This window comes from Sciurus carolinensis, chromosome 2 (assembly GCF_902686445.1).
Source record: "Sciurus carolinensis chromosome 2, mSciCar1.2, whole genome shotgun sequence".
Taxonomy (NCBI): Eukaryota; Metazoa; Chordata; class Mammalia; order Rodentia; family Sciuridae; genus Sciurus; species Sciurus carolinensis.
In genome coordinates this window covers 134,545,951-134,567,395 of record NC_062214.1, presented here as the reverse complement: position 1 = coordinate 134,567,395, position 21,445 = coordinate 134,545,951, and the positions used below count along the sequence as shown (strand labels likewise).

The 21,445-nt window shown below is 37.1% G+C and overlaps 1 protein-coding gene across 2 annotated transcripts in view; it reads right to left on the bottom strand.

The window, feature by feature from the left end:
- Window positions 1–1,455: 1,455 nt before the first annotated feature.
- The window catches only part of Akap6 (A-kinase anchoring protein 6), a 281,320-nt gene continuing 261,330 nt past the window's right edge, over window positions 1,456–21,445 (bottom strand). For both annotated transcript variants that reach the window (XM_047538507.1, XM_047538508.1), the window contains exons 11-12: window positions 11,160–14,577; window positions 1,456–6,084 (exon numbers count right to left, since the gene is read on the bottom strand). In XM_047538507.1, the coding sequence (XP_047394463.1) occupies window positions 11,203–14,577 (3,375 nt within the window). In that variant the 3' untranslated portion in view covers window positions 1,456–6,084; window positions 11,160–11,202. The remainder of the gene's footprint in view (window positions 6,085–11,159; window positions 14,578–21,445) is intronic.

Here is a 21,445-nt window from a genome sequence, read left to right as displayed (position 1 = left end):
TGGTTAGAGTCCATTAATTAAGGGTCAGAACAATCCCAAAGCATTGGCCAAGATGCCTTTGGTAAAGAAACCTATTGTGGACCTGACCAGCACAAATCACTTTATTATTTTACTCTGGACAGGCAAATATGTGGCAAGTCTCATATAAAAGTTTATTATTATACGAAAGGTATGTGGTTATTTTTAAAGAGGGGGCTAAAAGGCTTCTTATGGCTAGTTATGCAGCAGTGGGAAGGGGGCAATGCTCTAACAGGTGAACCAAGAGAAAAAACAAAAAAGGATCATTTCCATTGAACATCTTCTATATCCAACAAGAGCATCCTCCTGTGGGCATAGCAGGGTCTGTGTTGAATACTTATGTCCTTGGTACCTTCAGATTTTTATTTATGACCAGCAGTCAGGAAATAAAGGTGTATAATATACAATATTTTGATCACGAATTTACTTTTATTTGGGTTGAAAAAACTTTAAAAGTTGACTGTGAAATGGCCCAGTTTCATTCCTTGGCCTGCTTTAGGAGAGTATTTAGAGAAAAGATTTCAATTTTTTGGTGCGCTGACATGAACTTAGGTTGTGTCAATTTTTCTGATGGTTTTGATTAAACTAATTAGTATGCAATTGACTAACCCACCAAAACAATCAGTTATAGTTAGTGAACTAAATTTAAATCCTTAAACTATGCACATGGAGTGATCTTTTAGTTTATGAAACAAGGCACACTTTATTTTTCTAAAGTAATATGAGCTAAGAATGCAATAAAGTCTAGAAAGAAAAAAACTATTCTAGTTCTTCTATGTTATATTGACTTTGCAAATTGAAATCTATCTAACTCCAAGAAAATGGTGTTAGAAATTGAAATAATATGAACCAGGTCAGAAAACTTTCTTCAGTGAGCCGGACAGTAAATATTTTAGGCTTTGCAGACCATATAGCTTTTTGTTGCAAGTACATAACGCTGTAATTACAGTGCAAAAGTAACCCTATGTAAACTAATTTGTGAGCTTATTCCAATAAAACTTTATTCTTAGACATCAAAATTTGTATTTCATTTTATTTTTGCATGCCATGAAATGCTCTTTTTGAGGTTTTTTTAACCACTAAAGAATGCAAGAATCATTCTTAGTCCACATGTCAAAGGAAAATAGGCAGGGGACTGGTTGTGGTGGCACATGCCTGTAATTCCAGTGACTGAGGCAGGAAGATCGCAAGTTTTGAGAACAAGTTTTGAGGTCAGTCTTAGTAATTTAGTGAGACCCTGTTTCAAAGAAAAAATAAAAGGGGCTGGGGATGTAGCTCAGTGGCAGAGTGCCCCCGGGTTCAATACAAACAAAAACAAAAACAAAATAAACAAACTAGTGAACTAGATTTGACCTTTGGGTCTAAGTTTTCCAACCTTTGCTTGAGACTAACAGAGCATGAGCTGTTAAGAGTAAATTGTGAACTTTGAGACACATCAAGAATGTCAGTGTTTATTCACTCTTATTAAGGAGTTGAACACATCACCACCTAGGTAGTATACTTGACATAAAAGTTCATCCTGAGTTTAATAATGAGAAAACAACTGGTTCCATGCAGATTGTGGATCATTCCATAAAACTGGTGTGGACTCTTCATAATGTCAATTTTATGAAAGATCAAAGAAAGAATAAAAATTTGAGACTAGACTAAGCTGTTTGAGAATAAGAAGACACAAAAACTTAAAAGTAATATGTGGCCTGTCTTTAGAACCTGGATTAAAACAATTGAATATGAATATTATTTGGGCATTTGGAAAAATTTTAGTATGGATTATTAGATAGTATTATTGTATCAATGTATGTTTCTTGAGTGTGAGATGGAATTGTAGACTTGTAGAAAACGCCCTTGTTCTCATATGATTTGTGTGTAGGTTGGGGGTGGGGGATATGTAGACAAAGGAAGTAAATACTACCAAATAGTAACAATAAATGAACCTGAGTGCTGAGTGTGCAAATTCATTTTACTAGTCTTTCAATTTTTTAATAGGTCTGAAATTATTCAAGATAAAAATTGGAAAAATTAAAATAGAAAGAAGAGATACAGCAGTAAATTTAGTTGGTTCAAATTAAATTTGAAATATAAGAATCATGATATTTGAAAAATTAGTTTTTCTTTAAAATTTCAAAATAATTCCAATGTCATTTGGAAATTAAAGCAATTTTGCCTGTGAGAAATAGCTGGACCATTTCATTCTGTATTGATATTTTCATCTAGTTTGTTCCAAGGAATTATAGAACAAGAAAAACCTAAACTGGATGAAACAAACAACAAAATCATCGAACTCAGGTTATCCAAAGCCCTAAATTTAGATTGTTTTCTTATTATATAAGATGCATATTTACTCAGGAACCAGAAATCTGAAAAACACTTTCTTTTATGTAATTAAAACCACTGTACTTCTTCTAGAAGTCAGATCTAAATTATTTTGTATACTACTTTGCACATAAGATCTTTGCAAATGTAGAGAAACTTGGTAAGAAACAAAGTAAATGGGATCATAATTTAGAGAAAAGTCATAATCATTCCACCCAAGGACATGAAAGGCACTTGCAAAAGAAAACTGTAAACTCTTTGGAGACGGAGACAGTGTGTCCGTTGCCTTTGTGTACCTGCTGCCAAACAGTGCCTTGCACAAGGAGCCATGTGATGGGTGTGCGTTGAATGACTGAATGACTAAATGGATGAATACGTGGAAGGGGACCCTGTTTTACATGGATACAGGTTGTGTTTGGATTCAATGTAAAGATTCAAGATGACTCCAGCACTGGACTGGGCCACTGAAGGAAATAGTGGATTCTTATTTATTTACTTATTTATTTATTTATTGAAATTTACAATAATAGAATAAACATATATCTTGAATATATTTTTAGAGAAAACTTAGCACTTAAATGGTCAGATAGTTTTCTACATGTATGATGATGAAGACAGTCCCTCGATTTCAAGGATTCTGTCTGTTAACATTCAGTCAGGTTGAAATAGATCTGAAAATCATGACATATGAAGGGCAGTTGGAGGAATAGTGGTTGGGAGAGAATGAGTAACTGGCCTCAATTATGTTCAAGGCTGCCATGAGAAATAGGGAGCAGATATTCGGAGCTGCTCCATAAGACAGAGCCTAGGCCCAGTAAGCGAAATTAAAGATGAGGCAGGGGGAATCTGCAGACGTTAGCAACCGAAGAAAGAGCATTCTAACAAAGAGGCACAGCCAGCCCTGAAACAGTTTGCCTTAACACATAACAAACCACTGTCCCTGGAAGGTGTACAGGCAGAATTTGTGTGGCTGTTTTTAAGAGTAACTGGGGAGACAGCATCTATACAGGATGTAAAATTGAGGCTCTTCCATCTCTTCCAACCAGAAAAGGCATTGTTCAATAAGCCTAAAAGTCAAACTAAAAATTCGGTGTTAACACTAAACAGATAATTAGTAAATACTTTCAAAACCTCAAGGTCTTTTATGAGCATGTAAAGAGAACATATGGGCAATTCATTCTTTGAAGGTTTTATCAATAGATGCAGATTTGACATCAGTTACTACTCAAGAAAAATTTAGGTTGTCTCAGTATATAAAATAATACCATATTCCAACAGAGGTCCAAAATACTCGTAGGTCCTTCAAAGACTCTAGGATTTGTTCTTCCTCTATATCCCAGGCCACTATCTATTATGTCTCAAATCTAGCTTATTTACTATAGCTGCCTCCTAACTAGACAGTTGTCTCTAATCTCTTTCCTCTGTAATCCTTTTGAATATAGCAACGAGATGTCTGCCTAATACCCCTTTGGAACAAATGACTACCTATTCAAAAGCCTACAATGATTCACTCATTCAGAGTTATGTATGGAAAAGATCAAAAGTGGGCATAAAATACAAATAGTTATTCAAGTGGTGTAATTACAAATAAGTAGTGTTTAAATGTTCTTGGTGCAGTGCTAATAAAGTTCTGATTATAAATAAAATCAGGTGAAAACCAAAGAATCTACAAGGTTTCCTTATCCCCTAGCATACTTTACACAAAAGCTCCGATTTAACTTTTTACAAGTCCCTTCATTAAGTCCTCCCAATAGGCCTTTTCTTCTATTATCTTTGCACCAAACTCCACTATTTTCTTGTCTTATCTCTTCTTATCCTCTTTCTTCTTCCACATCCCTCATTGCTGCATCTTCCTTTGTGCCTCTTTCACTATTTTCTCTCTTCCTCACCTCCAGGACAACTACGGAATGTTGTCTGGATGTTCACTTCATTCCTACCCTAGGTAAGCTTCCTGAGGGCAGGGCCTTACTTAGTCTATTTGTTCATCGTTGCATTCCCTGAATCTAGAATAGCGCCTTGCAGATAAAAGATGTTAATGAATTATGCGTTAAATGAATGATTGTCATTTCTGTGACTACATGAACCCATAACATTCTTTCCCTTTCTGAAATATGATATAAATTGATTATGTATTGTGTGTGATTTCATATTGCATTGTATCTTTTTCTAGCCATGTACATGTTTTAATGTAGTTTTCTCAAAATGAAGAGATATGTCATTCATGTTTCCTAATTTGATACTCCAAATCAAGAAAATTTTTATTGAATACCTACTGTGTGTCAGGCACTTTAGTAGGAGTTACTATATAAATTAAAAAATGCATTTAACAAGCATTAGTAAGGACCAAATGGAATATTTCTCTGCTGATTTCCTTTACACAAAATAAATATACCTGAAATCTATAGTCTAAATAAAAATAGTCAAATTTTCTATACTTTTATGCCATCTTTCTATCAAACCCATTTGAAAGAATTATTTAAAATAAATTAGATATATAGGATATTCTGAAATCCAACATTAAACCATTAATGATAAGTGGAAATAAAATTAGTATACATTTTTATTGGTTTAGGGGAACTGGCCTTTCATCATTTGCTATTTCAAGATCTTTACAGTGGCCAGGAAAATTTTGAAAATTGTGTAGGTTTCATGTCTAGTATGTAGTTCAAGTAATTTTATGCCTTTTATGCAATCTGGATACTTTGGAAGCTGCTACATGTTATATTTTCCAGAACCAGATGAAACAATTTGGTAAAGAACACAGGTAGAAGAGATCACTAATTTTCCTTTTCCCCCAATAAACTATTTTTATTACGCCAATTTTAATTACCATGCAATCTAATGGATTTAAGGCTTATATTTTCCACATCACTAGACATCACAAACATGAAAGCATTTTATACTGTCATTATACATCAATGTTTGTACTTGGTTATACATATATACAGAAATTATTCACACATCTTAACCTTGCTATTTCCTCCTTTCAAACTAACATAATTTTACCATGAAAGCAGCTTTTTAATAAATGGTATAAGAAATACAGCAAGGCACACTTTTTTAAAAAACTTTTTTTTCTCATTACCACCTCAAGAAGCATAAAAAACAAAAATGTTGTACATAATTGAATCGTAGAGTATCACCAGTTTATAATATACAACACTGTTATAGCTGTGTCTTGAAGTGCTGCATAGATTATTATTAAAATGAAATAAATAGAATGGCGCTTTTAAAAATTGCTTAATTTTGAGAAAGAAGGACCAATGTTTCTTCTCTAGGATACAATCAAATCAAATGTTAACATTTTAGGTAAACCTCTTTCATTAAACATAGGTATCATATCATTAAAAAAAAATCCAGATTGAAACATGAAATTGGTCAAGTACTGGCAGGATGTCATTCCAGACAGGTGAATTTAATGGACCATCAATTTGGTGAACTGCAGAACTTCAAAGAATAGATAAAGAGGGAAGGAAGCAAACAGAAAAGTCTCACTGGAGAGAGAGGGTTGGTAGAGGTAGCCTGGGACAGGAATCCACGGGAGAACAAGCAGCTTTGCTGAACTTCAAAGACGATCACCTAAAGAGAACCAGTGCACACATCCAGATCACAAGGCTCATGTGGACAAACCGCATTCAGAAGAAAGATTCATCTTGGGAAAGTCAATGTGACAAAGGCAGTGACGACATGATGGAACCAGAGATCAGCCCAAGGCGGGAGGATGAGGCCAGCCCTGAGTTGCAGCCAGACTATCTACAAGAAAGAAAAAAGAGGCAAGAGAAGGTTTCAGAAATATCTTTTTCATTTGCAAAACAAAGCTGTTGAGGAACCACTAAAGTTTGCCATTTTGGGACTACCTGACAATGCTCTGAAATAAAAGGATACCTAAAATAATGCTTTTAATAGCTCGAGGTTCCATTATTTACAGAAAACATTTTGATAGAGATGTGAAAAATACATTTTTTTTTTAATGACATGGTTTTGAAGGAAAAAAACCTCAAGTTTGAACTTTTCTCTGGATCATACACTCTTTTGCGGGTGAACTCAGTTTTAAATACTCATGATAGCTCAAATCTGTATGAAAATGCGAGGCAGCTGTTACAAAGTGATTCAGCAAAGTATTACCAATGATTTGGAGACTGAGAACACAGGTTCTCAGGTTTACCTCTTCCTTCAGTGACTTTATGTGTGATACTGAACAATTCTTAATATTATACAGAGGTAAAATATTCATAACATTGTGATGATCCCAAATGTTTTAGCCTCTTTTATAGAAAAGGATATAATTAGGACTTCTAGCTCAAATACTAATGCATTTAATTTAAGGTACTAACAGCGTTGTAGAAATGAAACTGATTCAATTATTTTTGTACATCTGATGGCAGATGCAAATTTGTTCCAATCTGTTCTGCTTATTTCTAAATGGCTAAAAGCAACAGGTCAAATGTGAGGAATATCTAAATTCCAGGTTTAGGCGGTACAGGATACAGTTACTTTAGGTCCTCTAACCAGTTCTAAAATAAAGCAGATTTTTATTTGTCTGGGTTTAAACTAAGTTCTAAAGTCTGATATTAGGTTGTTATATTGCCCCTCTAAGACTAACATTCTCATTCTGTCTTGCTGTTGCCTTCTTTTTTCTACAATCTTGCAACTTTTATGAGAGCCAGAAAAACTTTTAACAAAAAGTGGTTTGGCTGGAGCCACAGGAAGTTGGGGACAGACAAAAAGTTAACAGGAACAAGGGAAGACAAACAGACAGGAACAGATGGGGCATGATTTGATGCAGTAAAATAATGCAGTAACTCAAGAAAGCACGGTGCATTATTCAAACGCTGAGGACATGACTCATCTGAAATCTGGCTACTGAGTAGGGAATCCTTAGGTGAGGCAAATCTGGTCTCACTAAAAGCTGGCATTTAAATTCTTTCTGGATAATCAATTATTTCAACTTGGCCTACTTGGAAACAGTCAGACCAAACTGGCTGAGGCACAAATCTGGGGTGTGTGTGAAAAAGAGAGAGAGAGAGAGAGAAAGGGGAGAGAGAGAGAGAGAGAGAGAGAGAGAGAGAGAGAGAGAGAGAGAGAGAGATGAAGGAGGAGGAGGAGGAAGAAGGGAAAAAAGGCTATGTCAAATAAAATCTTTGTTATTTACCATGGCAGGGTTATTATTCAGAAGTTCTGGATAATTGAAGATCATATCCAGCAGAACCTTGATTTAGTAAAGTGATTTTAAAAGTAAATTTGATAATATAATACCTGTGATGTTTAGTGAAAAATTAATACACAATCCCCAAAGATAGTTTCTTAAACAGATTGACCAGCTTTGGGGAATATCAAACACTTAGTGTTAACCTAACTAATAGAATGAGAATCTGTGCTGTGTACATGAGGAATGTTTGCTCTTACAGCTTTCTCAGTTTGTAAAAACTGAGAAATAGCATTTTAAACTGTACATATGTATATATACAGTTGAGTATATAACTACAAATAATTGCCTAAAATCTAAAATCTGCAGGTTACTAACTATCACATTTACAGACTAGTAAAGCAGAAAAGACAATGAAACTAAAAGTTCTAAAGGAATATAAACGCAGCTCCTTGCCCCATCCTCAAAACAAGTGCATGAAAGCACACAGGCACACACGGATGTACACATACAAAACCCCTAAACCACCAGAGCAAACCAAAAAAAAAAAAAAAAAAAAAGAGTACATACTGGCTGCATGTGATGAGTTAAATTTTTATACCACAGGATTTATCCAGCCTGAAGTTTAGGGTTAAACCATTCATCAAAGATCAGAGGCTTATGATGAGGATTATGAAGAAATAACTGTCAGAATACAGCAAAAAGATTAGTGCAAAGTACATCTCTTAGGCAGGTCCTAGGAGGCACTCCAGACATACATTATGTGCTTTCCTCCAAATTAGGCAGAAAGAGCTGGATCTATCCAGTTACCTTGCCTTTGATGTGATTTGCTGTAACTGACCTCTCTATTTTTATAGAAACATGACACATAAATGAAAATAGTGAAAAGCACAGCAGTGTGCCTGGAAATCAGTGCAAATGCACACTGTTAGATCACGTTAAAGCTTCTCAAGCAGTTTCAGTGGGTTTTTAATTAGAACACAGTAAATAAAAACCTTTTCAAAATTTTTTGAAAAAAATTTGTGTTTCTGTTACAGACTCTATTCTAAATTATATTTCTTCTGGATGGATCATAGTCATTTATTTCTGATCATTTCATTAAATTAATTTATTTACTTTAAATCAAATTCAGCAAATTGAATTTAGTTAATTTTAGAGTCATAAAAGAAAGAGTACCCAAAATGGTGGTATTCAAATGGCTTTAATGAATCAAAATGCAATCTGTAAAAATTTTTTTAAAAATTTAAAAAGACAAAAAAAGCAGAGTTTTTTCCTTTGGCTTTTTTGAATCTTATAGAAAGAACAATGACAACAAATAAGCTCCTATAGGGATGAAACCTCATATTTACCAAATATCTTCATTGTGTATTCTTGACATTAAATTCTGAAAGCTGGTCAACATTTTCAGATTAAATAACTTGCCTGGGTTGACAGTACATTAATAATATGTGAGTATTGACACTCAGGTACCTAATGCTAATGATGGGAAAAATTTAGGCTTCTAGATGTTTAGTCCACATGAACTGAGAAAAACACCACCTGAACAGGACCAGTAAACGGAGCTATTCAAATTGCTCCAGGCTGATAACAAGTCACTTGGGGGCGATGTAAGTTCTGCAGAACTAAAATTCAAGCTGCTTCTGCTTGTGCCCAAGATAGGACCATTATGGAGGATCGACAAAATATTGCTGACTGGCAGGCAGGCTGGCGGATATTTCATACCGTTCCCGCGTGTGGAACGTGAGGACTACACGGATCCATCAGCACCCTCACTTTCCTCAAGTCTAAAGATGGAGCAGCTCATCATTTATATTTCATTCCAATTCTAGGTCTATGTAAGGCAGAGAAGAAACTCCCAGAGGACTGAAAAGGGAGAGAGTGTCCCAGAGGCTTCTCCAGTGCTGGAGCTTCCCCTGCTCCGGATCTCAGTCTGACTGGTGACTTGAGGGTCACAGTCACATGATGTCATGCTCAGAGTGGTGTTGCTTTCGAGCCTTTATCCCCATTTAGAAAACAAAATCAGCCAGGCTCTACCAGTTCTTCAGCGAGGTTAGCAGAACCCACAGTACAATTGGTTTTAATAGAACTTGTTTTGAAACAGCTTATAGAATTGCAGTTACTCTCCCTTAATGGTCAGTTTTACTGCATACTGATGGAGAATATGATTATAGGGTGGACACGACTCACAGAAAATACATTTCTCTCCCCTATTTTTGTTCTCACTTGCAGCCAATTGTAAATAGAGTCTGAAACACAGAAAATTAGTTGAGCTATATTAGTAAGTAGGATGCCTTTCTTCAATTTTGCATATTGAGTTTATTTTTAGGGTATATATATGGTATAGATTCCCCCCTCTCTCCCCATTTCTAGCAGCTCTACACAGAATCACACATTTTAATGAGCTTAGGGCACAGGTGTTGCAGGAAAAAAAATAATGATGTTTGCCATTCATCTTTCAAATTAAATAATGTGTTTTTAAATAGTAACTTTTTTCATAATACATTATGGGAACAACATTTATCTGTCACATTTTAAAAGATGTATTTGTAATAAATGTAAATTACTTTTAGAAAATCAGTAATTAGGCTCATCAAAAAATAAACAATCTGCCACAAAAAAGATAATCTTTAGCATAGTTAAGTATAATAACTGTTATTTGAATAAGTTAACAAATTAGGGTAGATTGCTTCTGTAATTCATTTCCTATAGCACGAGTTTAGGTTACAGCATTAGGCTTCTGGAGTAGGGGGTGGAGATGGCATTAGGCACCTCATACTTTGGCGAAATATGACTCTCACATTTGAAAATTTTCTTCTTTAAACTTGATTGAGAAAGCATATTCATCGCTGGGGCTTTGAAATGGGAAATAACAGAATCTTTGTGTCACTTTTAGAGATACATCATCATCTCAGAATTATCAATCAATAGCTGTCTTATTAAATATGAAGAGTGGAATGACTTCCTTAAAAAATTTGATGGAAATCAGCCTGTCACCTTCAGGCAAAATTCAAAAATTCTGTTTTTATCAAGACACCATTAACTTGTCATGTATTCTCTCAGCATTTGCTTTCTGTGCCTATTCTCAATCTGTGTGTGGATAAATAAGAGCCTCTTCTTTAACATCAACGTCCCCTCCTGTTTGAATTCGCAGACATGGCCATGATTAGAAGCTGTGACAGCACAGCCTTCCACTGGGGAAGCAAATGTGATGATAGCTCCGTTAGAGGGGAGCATGAGGGGAAGGCCCCAGCTGGGAGTTGCAGCCTTTAGCCTGCTCACGCCTAGGTCCAGGCACCGAAAGGAAGCAGTGGCTACGCACAGGGAGCCAAGTGTGGTGGGTGCATTTTTATGATGGGGTATTACTGCAATTTGGATAAGCTTTTTTCCTCCCTCGGTGGAAGAATTTGAGGTCCTAAATCGTTCAGCTACTTCCTCAAATTTTGTATTTTTCTTGCCAAAATGATGGAATAAAGATAATGTCACTGAAAATGTCAATTTTTCACTATTATCCCCTCTTTTTCTTCAGTTACTTTCATTGTTGGAATTATTCCTTCTCCCTAACTGCCTTATTCAGATAAATATCTGCCATGATCGGTCATTCTGACTAGCCTTTTCTTCTACCCTGATTTGTTGATGTCAACATATATTTTTAAACACAAATGGAACGAGGACTGATACATACCTTCCAATGAGATGATTTTCATGCTTGGGGAGGGTGCTACATTCTATCTATGCATATTTGTATGTCGTTCTTCATGAAAGTTTAGAAGATTTTCTCTGCAGGTTAGAGCCTTGGGGCTGGGATACACTGCAGTCTTGTCTTTGGGCTGATTCGCCTTCAAGGACAGGTCTTGAACTTTAGATTTGGCTGAAGCAGCATCATATTCTGGCATTCCTGACTCACCTGGCTTTCCTGAACTCTCCTTTTCACTGCCTAGCCTTGAGGGACTAAACTCTGAGCTTTCTGCACAGCCAGTGGATGTCTGAGGGAAATCACATACTTCCTTTCCCGTGTCAGCTCCTTTCTGCAGGGGAAGACTTGAAAAAGCCACTGTGTCTGCATCATCAACTGAGGGAGAAACATCACTGGACTTAGAACAGCTTGCTGTTGTTTGTAGTAGCCCCACAGTCTCACTGGGAACTGCAGATTCACTTGGAGAAGAACTAGAGAAACAGGGCTTCTCTCCTTCAGGGTCATCCTCAACACAGGCCTCAAAGAAGCACTCTATGTCCTCTTTGTCATCTAAGCCAGAATCGGTAGCATCTAGTGGCAATGGAGTGTTGCTCTTCTCTTCTACGTAATTGGTGACCTCCCCACAATCACTGTCATGAGATGAAAGAGACAAGTAGGAATAAAAGTCCCCTTTTCTCAGCTGGATGGGTCGGTGAGAATGCTCTAACACCTTCTCCTTGATTTGAGTTAATGAAGTGGGAGCAGCCTCCTCATTTTCAGGTTGAGATTTACTTTTTAGGGCAGTTGAAGCCATGTCAATGATTTCCTTAACAAAGTCATGTACTGAACAATCTTCAGCGTCTTTTTGATGGAAAACATCTGGCTCACAGTGGCAACAGGAAGTGTTGTCGCTGATAGAGGCATTTTCCTCTGTTTCGTTTTGTTCAAGTGCTAAGCAGCAACTAGCAGATTTTCCAGCCTCACTTGGTGCATCATTAGATGAAGATTTCAGTATATCACAGTCTTGTCTGTTGTTAACTCTGGTTTCTGAAGCCAGTTCTGGGCAACACTTCTCAATGGGAGTGCAATCAGCAGCTTGATTTTCAAAATGGTGGTGATTTGGACATTTCTTTGGAAGATGTCTAATGTTTTGGGGAACAAATTCCTTTCTAGCAATATTCGAATCCTCTGAACCATTCATAAACGCTTTACACTCACAGTGCTCACTTTCTGAAGCCTTTTTCCCATCTGAACCAAGATTTTCTTGTGCCTTTGAAATCCCATTTGGTTTATCCTTTTGCCTTTCTGGAGTGCTTTCAATATTGCCATTCTCCATATCAGCCACATATGGATCTTTACTAACTTTGAAAATATTTTTCTTATTTTCACCCTTTGTTCCTAACTCACGTGTATGAGATGAATTTTTTGCATTTCCATTATTTTCAGAGAGACATTTTATGGAGCCATTTAGAAGGGCCTCAATGTTTAGGGTATCGGAGGGATTGGTCATTTCACCACTGCTTACATCTTGACTGCCCTTTATATCATCACTGAGATTGCACCGTTTCTTATCTTTTGTCAAGGAAAATTTTGGCCTAATCCAGGTCTGCAATTCATTCTTTATGTAGTCCAGCCCTGACATCAGGTTGCATTCTTCATAAATTTCATCATCTGTGGCAATACTGGAGTCATCGTCCTCATCTTTGATGCACAGTTCTTCTTCAGTCAAGGTGAGGGTAGAGCTGGAGAGGAGGTCACTGTCGTCTTCATCATCAGTGCAAGCAGAGGTACAAGAAACATTAACGATCATGCTGACATTCACATCGCTTTCATCAGCCACAGAATGATTCAGACGCTTCCTGAAGGATGCATTTGATTCTGGGATCTTGCTCTTGTGTAACACAATATCCTCTGAGCAAAGAGAGACTTCGTCACTGCTACTAAGTTCTGTAAGAGATGCTGCTGAGTCTTCATTGATAGAAGATGCTATGTCTAATGACATCTGGCCAGCAAAGGACATCTTTTGGGAACTGCTCTGGAGAGTGATATCAGAAACACTTCGTTTTATCTTTTGCTCTGAGGGACTCTGAATATTCTCCAAACGATTCAGGAGATCTAATGTCCTTTTACTCAGTTCACCAACTGAGCCACTACTCACACTTATGTCCCCAGAACTGTGACAGCTAAAAAGATCCTCATTGCTTTTATAGGATGTCAACCAACTTTCTAAAGAAGTGCTTCTCTGGAGGCTGTCACTACCATTTTTAAAGATGCCCAATCCAAATAAATCACCCCCTGGAGAAAGGGACTCAATAGATGAACTACGAGATAAAAGGCAGAGTTGTTTGGCATTCTGAATGCCAGTGAATGTCTTCTCTATATTGCCACTTTTATATGAATTGCGATCCATTTCATGGGGTGCACTTGCCAAAATCCTTTCATGGGGAGGTGCATCTGGTTGTAACTCTGAAGCCTGATGTTTAGATTTGCAGGATTTTTTATCAAAATAAAAACCACGAAGAAGGGGATCCTCCACATGTGCCTTTTCACTTTGTGACTGTTTCATTATCATTGGTAATTTGAGTTTTGAGCCTTGGAGGTACGAGTAATCATAAAATGTAAACACATCATGTTTTCCTTGTAATTCTTCTCCCAAACAATCAGGGGTATGTTTGGTAACACTGTTTAGGTCTCCAACTTTTCCATTTACACAACTCACTGGTGAAACGGATGAGCGAGAGCTATTTGGAAGCTTACTGCATTCTTCCTCATCTTTAAATTTTTGCTTTAACATGTTAACTGCCTCTCCCACTTGTGTGTCCAGATGTTCTGTTTCAGGGTTACTTGGGGACCCATCTCCCACATTGAGCAAGTACATTTCAGAGTTGGTAGTCACTTCAGTGTCTCCTTCACTGACGATTCCACTCTCACTACCAGAATTCTGGCTCATGTCTCCACTGTGGCACGGGCAGGGCTTTACCAAGTTGGAACTACCTAGAAGATCTGGCAAAGATTTGGTAGATGAAAATGAAGAGTCTTTACTGAGACTCTTCGTTAAAACACTAGGCTGTGTCATGCCAGTAAACTTTGGATTGTTTTTCAGAAATGGTATGTGGCTGTCCTCATAGAGTTCAACATTGTGGAGGCTGTACACTTGGTAAATGTGTGGACTGGAGGGTGCAGTGATATTTGAGGCATACTGAGATCCCCCATGGTCACCTGCTTCCTCCTCATAACCAGGGTCCTCACTACTTGTCTCTTCAAGCTTCAATGAAGGCATGACAGGTTGGGTTTCTTGATCAAGGTCATTTGATTCTTCATTCAAACTAATTAACTTGTTGCTTATATCTGTTTCATCCCATTCTAGAGCATCCTCACTCATCCCGTTTAGGTCCATCAAGCCAGGATCAATCACATTCAGAGTCTCCTGGGTAGGAAGAGAGGGAGAAAAAAGAAGAATTAGGGGACATAAACAGGAAAAGTTTGCCCATTTGAAATCTCTTGGAAGAGTCAAAAAACTGCCTGAAGCATGGATTTGAAAGATAGCAAAATTATCGCCTCTGCTTCTCTCTGGAATAACATCCCCAAATTACTGAAATAGGTTTTTCTATCAATAGTAATTTGTCACTGAAGGCAATAACATAGATTAAAATGCTAAGATTATTAGAGTCAAATTGTAATTTATGGAATTAATCATTTCCTATTGATTCTTCTACAGTTTAAATCTTGGATTAAGTGAAGATAAAACTGTCAGGTAAATGAAGGTAAAAAAAGCACAGTCTATGATATTTCTTCAGGTACATTCACCCTCATATTATTTAGTTCCCAAGCCCATAGTGGGAAACTACCTGCAGCCACACATGGTAAGCTCCTTTTGCCTCTATTTCTGGGGTCTCCACTTGAAGTGACTTTTGCTTGCAGAGTTAATTATAGCCATCATAGAGAGCCATTTATGGGCCAGAGGCTTTTGACTGTCTCTCCCTTCCCCTCCTCCCCTTTCAGGGCTATGTCTCTTCACAACTTGGCCCAGCTTCCAACTGCACCCAAGATGAGCAACAATGACTGGTTTCCTCACCTACATCTTACTGGACCCCAAAGTGTTCTAGGAAGTGCTTTGATCACAGTTTTCTCTGCCCCTCTTTCCCTAGCCTGTCTCTATGACAGAGATTTCACTTCTGTCCTTGTTCTGATCTCACTGTGGTCAGTCCTGCCCTCTATTTCTTACAGGCAAGACTCTCCCCTTCCTGACCATCTCCAGCCCCAAAATGATAACCCTCTGAAGACTTTCCTGACTCCTAAAGATGCAGAAACTCCGATCCCCTCACACTGCTCTCAGCTTGCCATGAGGGATATGTTTTATTCTTCCCTTGGACTTCTTGGTTTTGCCCCTTCTTAGGTAGAACTTGATGCATTCTGGGATACAGTAGCTGGACAGGCTCCTGAATCTTGACCTGATTCCTTCACCATCCTTACTTGCTATCCAGCTGTCTGGATTCATGCTAGAGCCAAGAAAGGTGATATATATGTACTGCAGGCCCTGACAGGCTCAACCATAGACTGAAACACAAACCAAACAGCATTTTAATATGTGCTCATGTTGGATAGCCAGGCAGAGAGCTTGGCTCTAGAACTAGCGAAGGGTTAATTTTGCTGCTTACCAGCAGCATGATCTTCGGCAAGTCACTTGACCTTTATCTCATCACCTATAAAAGGGAGATAGGACCATCTATCTTTCAAGATCATCCTGAATATTAAATGAGCTAACAATTGTGAAGTGTTGAGAAGGCAGTCAACATGGGGTAGCTAAAATTCTTGATGTATAGAGAATGCAAAATTGCTCTAGAGTGGCCTTGAGTCAAGTCATGAAGGGTTCTCCCTGCTTCCCTCATTCTCTTCTTGCCATTCCTTCCAATTTGCTATTAAGACCACAAAGAATTCATGCATGATAGAGAGAGGTGTCATACCTATAATAGGACAGCATTTTTGCATTACGAGTCAGAAATATTTTAACTGTTTAATTGAAAAATAGGCCATGATACTTTTATTCCTCAGTTAGTGGGAAGAAAGCTTCACCTTCAGCACATTAGCAGAACTTTCCTAAAGCTCTCAACCCTTCCTGAAACTGTTAGAGGATACCACACAACAAATTAAGTATAAATATCCATTAGCACTTTATTATACTGGACATATAGGAGATTATCTGTATAGTATGCTTAAGTTTAAAGGAGTCCAGTTACAAAGTAAACATTAATTAAAGAGTATTTTAAAATTTCCGAACAGAAATCTTTCCTGCTGCCAGTGTTAGAGCAGTTAATCTAGTACACTGGCAGTCATCATAGTCGCTTACGTATGGAATACATTTACTGTGATGAATTTTTATTAGAATTCCTGTTTATTCTTTGCTTGATGATAAAGGGAAGCACTAATGACCAGTTTGTATGGTTAATGAATGTTAAAATCTTCAGTTGTAGGAACAATCAATCAGTCTAATCAAATAGTATATTAATTTCAAATACCTTAACTGACACTGTACTCTGACAGAGCTAATAAATAATTGAACTAGACTTTCAAAGGAGCTCTCTTTGTAACTCTCAGTTGACTTTTAAAGTTTAGCAGCAAAGATCTTGCAGAAGGGTCCCAAATCTTAGGGCTCATGTAGATATACAGGAATTGTGCCATCTGGATGTGCTGGGAGCAGAACCCAAGTGTTGCCTGCGACTCAGACTGGCTTTCCATGACACGTCATGTTCAAACACTGCCTTTATGGCCTTAGGAATCCAAGCCTAAGAAAGTACAAAGCTTACAGCAGCACCTGAAGGAACAAATCTTTTGCTTAATAAAATAGTTGGAGTGGAAAATTTGCATAGAATGTAATTTTTTCCCCTTAACTCTCTTGTCCTATAAACCTCTTAATTTCTTGTGATTTCTAACATTTTCTGGTATGTCAATTCCAGGGGATATCTGACAGGATCCATTAGGAAATGATTCACATTAGACTTTGAATTTTTTCCATATTAAAGAAGTGCTACTCACTCTGTTCTCTCTCACTCCCTTCTTGTTTTGTATTAAATTATGTCAGCATTTTTAGCAAAATCTCCATTTCCTCAGGATTTAATTTAAACCATAAAACATAGCCCTGGGGCAAGAAAGTGGGAAACATTTCCAAGAGGAAGGACATTGGGATATTTATATAGCTAAGAAAGTTGCCTTTAGGAAAAAATGCATATACAGAAATGGAACTGATGGGAAATTATTTGGTCAAATGCTGTCTTTGGTGACAACCCAACACAGACAATAATGCTCAAACTAAGTAAGCATCTGTTTTGTTGTTGTTTTCCTAGACAAAATGCTTGGAACCTTTTATTTTTATCCCTTCTTCTTTTTTGTGGTACTAGGAATTTAACCAGGGGCACTTACCACTGAGCTACATCCCCAACCCTGTTAATTTTTTTTTTTTAGTTTTAGACAGGGTCTTGCTAAGTTACTAAGGCTGGCCCCAAACTTGCAATCCTCCTGCCTCAGCCTTCTAAGACCTGGTAAAGAGGTATCTAGCAGAAGAGGCCTGAGTCACCATGTCCAGCTCTTACTTGGAACTTGTTAAAAAAGGCACAAATGATCTTGTTGATGATGAAGTGATGAGTCCAAACAGGGTTAGACAAAAATCTGAGTATCTGAATGAAATCAAAAGGTGAGGAGTAAATGAGGTTCCAGTGGAGAACCTGATATTCCAGAAATAATTTTGAATTAAATTAATTCATGCAAGGATCTGTCATTCTGTCATTCACTAACTTGCTTCATTTTGTTCTAAACCAAGGTATTATATAAAAATATCTCTCTCTTTCTTTGTCTCTCTCTTTCTCTTTGTCTCTCTCTCCCTCTCTCTCTCTCACACACACACTCTTCTGCAGATCTGTTCAAGAAACAAATAAAATTGGTGCTATTTATTTTTTTAATCTTGAAAGCAGGTTATTTATAGAAACACAATATATACCAAGAAAGGAACTAAAAGTGGCTACAGAAATGATGATGATGATGAGGATGATGATGAAGAAAGAACCAAGATTCCACCTAAAGCAAGCAATAATCTGGATCAGCATACTGTGTAGTTTTATGGCTTTGAGTTGCCTCTTCCAGGACTGTGTTTTCAGGATTTCCTTAAAATTTTAGGTGAAAGGGTTGGTGTTTATAAGAAATAAGAAACATATAACCTACAGAGTAGAAATGAAGAAACCAGACATTCTGTAAAACAACAACCAACAGATCTGATATAGCAACCTCTGGATATCTTTGATTTCCTTTAAAAAGTAGTGCCTCTTGAAAGATTTTTCCTAAAAAAAAAAAAAAAAATCTCAAGAAGATTAGGCTGAACTGAATATTCTAGTCAAACTTCTGGTGCTGGGAATGGGCAAAATCATTAGGAGGCCTTGCAATTTGCATTGCCCCCATTTATTCCAGATCCAGGATGATTTGGTCAATTTTTTCACTGCTGTGACCAAAAGACCTGACAAAAGCAACATAGATGAAGAAAACTTTATCTGGGGCTCAGAGTGTCAGAGGTCTCAGTCCATAGATGGTTGAGTCCATTGCTGCAGGCCCAAGATGAGGCAGAACATAATGACAGAAGGGCATGGCAAAGAGAAGCAGCTCAGGACATAATCATCAGAAAGCAAGGAGCTCCACTCACGAGGGACAAATCATAACCCCCAAAGGCACACTCCCAGTGATCCAGGCTTCCAACCACTTCCCGTCTGCCAAGGGTTATGATCCAGTTAATCAACATCAATGAATTGATGCACTGATTAGGTTAAAGCTGTCATAATCTGCCAGCGCAGTGGTGCACGCCTGTAATCCTGGCAGCTCGGGAGGCTGAGGTAGGAGGATCTCAAGTTCAAAGCCAGCCTCAGCAAAAGTGAGGCACTAAGCAACTCAGTGGGACTCTGTCTCTAAATAAAATACAAAATAAGGCTGGGAATGTGGATCAGTGGTTGAGTGCCCCTGAGTTCAGTCCCCAGTATCAAAAAAAAAAGTTGTCATAACCCAATCATTTTATCTCTAAATTTTCTTGCATTGTCTTACACATGAACTTTTGAGGAACACCTCATATCTAAGCCATAACACAGGAGTTTAATGAGCAGTACCACATCAAAACCTGGGAGGAGATATTTATCTATTGAAAAGAGGAATATGAATTTAAAATAAGCAAAATTAACTATAACTGAATAAAGATGTACTTGTTTACCCTATGGTGAAAAGCAGAACACATGGAGATTTGAGGGCACAATGAAGAAAATCATATGTAGATAAGATTGAGGAAATCAATCTAAATGAGAGAAATTCCAAAATTCATGCATTTACTCTTTTTTTTAATTCTGCAATATTCTGTCTAGCTCCTCCCCCAAACCTATAACTAAAGTGTCTGAGCATTGAGCATAAATCAGTTTCTTAAATTAGATTTTACCAAAGAAACAAAAGCAACAACAATCACAAACAGCTAGTCTTCAGAAAACAGAAAGAGAGCTTTTAAAAAAATCCTGAGTGTGTCATATTCTGCCTCTTATTGAGCAGAGAGAGAATGGATTCAGGGTTAGCAAGAAAACATCGAGGAAAATTAAAAACCAAAATGTTCACTGTTTATCAGCCACTTTTGGGTTGGGGGTAGAAACTAAAACAAATCTGGGTTTGAATCCTGAATCCTGTTCCCCCATGTTAACTGTGGACAAGTTAGTGAACTTCAATAAACCTAATTTCAAACATTTGTATATCTGAGATAATTTTAGCACAGAGCATCTACCTTATAGACCGTTAGGAGCTTTAAAGAAGAAAATATAAAATCCCATAGGGTGGGCCTAGCACACAATAGGGGCATAATGACTCACAGCTATCACAGTATATTTCCCATTTTGAACTGAGAGGAAGATAGCATGGCTGAATGGTAAACAGCATAAGTTTTTGTAAGTGTTTTGGTTAACTAATCTCTTTAGTACAATCACATGCATGGGATTCAATAAAATAAATATTGATTAGGCCCATTCCTTGTACCCACTGTGCTGTAAATGGGGGTGGGGTCTGCTTTTGTCTTGTATGCCCTAATTGGTTTATCCTGCAGGAATAACCAAGTCAGAAAGACACCTGCCTAGACCACAGCAAGGTCCATAGCTCAAGGACTTTCTATTTCCTGAAAATAATCTTTTTTTAAAAAAGGCAGGTCCATTGTCTGTGAAATTCTATCACAACTGACACATTAGAGCAATCAAATACTGCTCACTATCTATCAGATTGACAATAATGTTAAAGTAACTTGTCTCAGCTCAGAAAATGCTTTGAAAGTCTATCTCACACTAATGATCAAAAACTGTTCTAGTGAATGCTCTTTTTCAATAATAAAGCTGATCAGAAACTCAAAACAGACAAGTAAAATCCAAAGTCATCTCACAAATCTTACTAAAATGAGAACGGACATGGGGCTATTTCCTAGCCTTGACTACACAGGTAATTCTGAAATAGCTAAAAATGAAAAATCCATTAGATGTTGTTCTAAAATAAGTTTTATAATGGTAAAAATTGCCTTTCTTCTCAATAAGGACTAGGGAAAAGGGAGTTCAATGATGGAAAGCAGGGATTTTTCCTTCCATAAATAAACTTCACAGGGGCAGGGACTTTTGTCCTTTCTTCCTTATAACCCTAGCACTTAAAACAGTGCCTGGCATAAAGTAAGTTGTCGACTTTTATTTATTTATTTTTTAACTGAGTGAATTGAAGGAAGACTTGCCCATGGTCTCATGTATTATTGAAGGGAGCTGAGGAGGTCCTGAAGTTAAACTGTGCTGTGGCAAAACCACTTGGAGAATCTCTGACTTTTAAGCTGATGCCACCTCTCAATTATAAAATCTAATAGCCTTGAAAACTTGCTCAATAAAATAAGCCATACACAGGTCATATATAGTCATTCCTCAGTGTCCATGGAATATTTGTTCCAGGATACCCACATCCCTAGGATACCAAAATCAGTGCATGTTTAAGTATCTTACATAAAATAATCTAGTATTTTTTTTTATAACTGATCATATTCTCCAGAATACTTCCTAAAAATTTGAATACTTAAGTAATACCTAATGTGAATATGATGTTAATAGCTATTACATTATATTGTTTAGGAAATAATTGCAAGGAAAAAATTCTGCCAATGTTCAGTACAGATTATATATATATATATATATATATATTATATATATATTTTTTTTTTTTTTTTTGTACCAGGGATTGAACCCAGGGCCACTTAACCACTGATCCATATC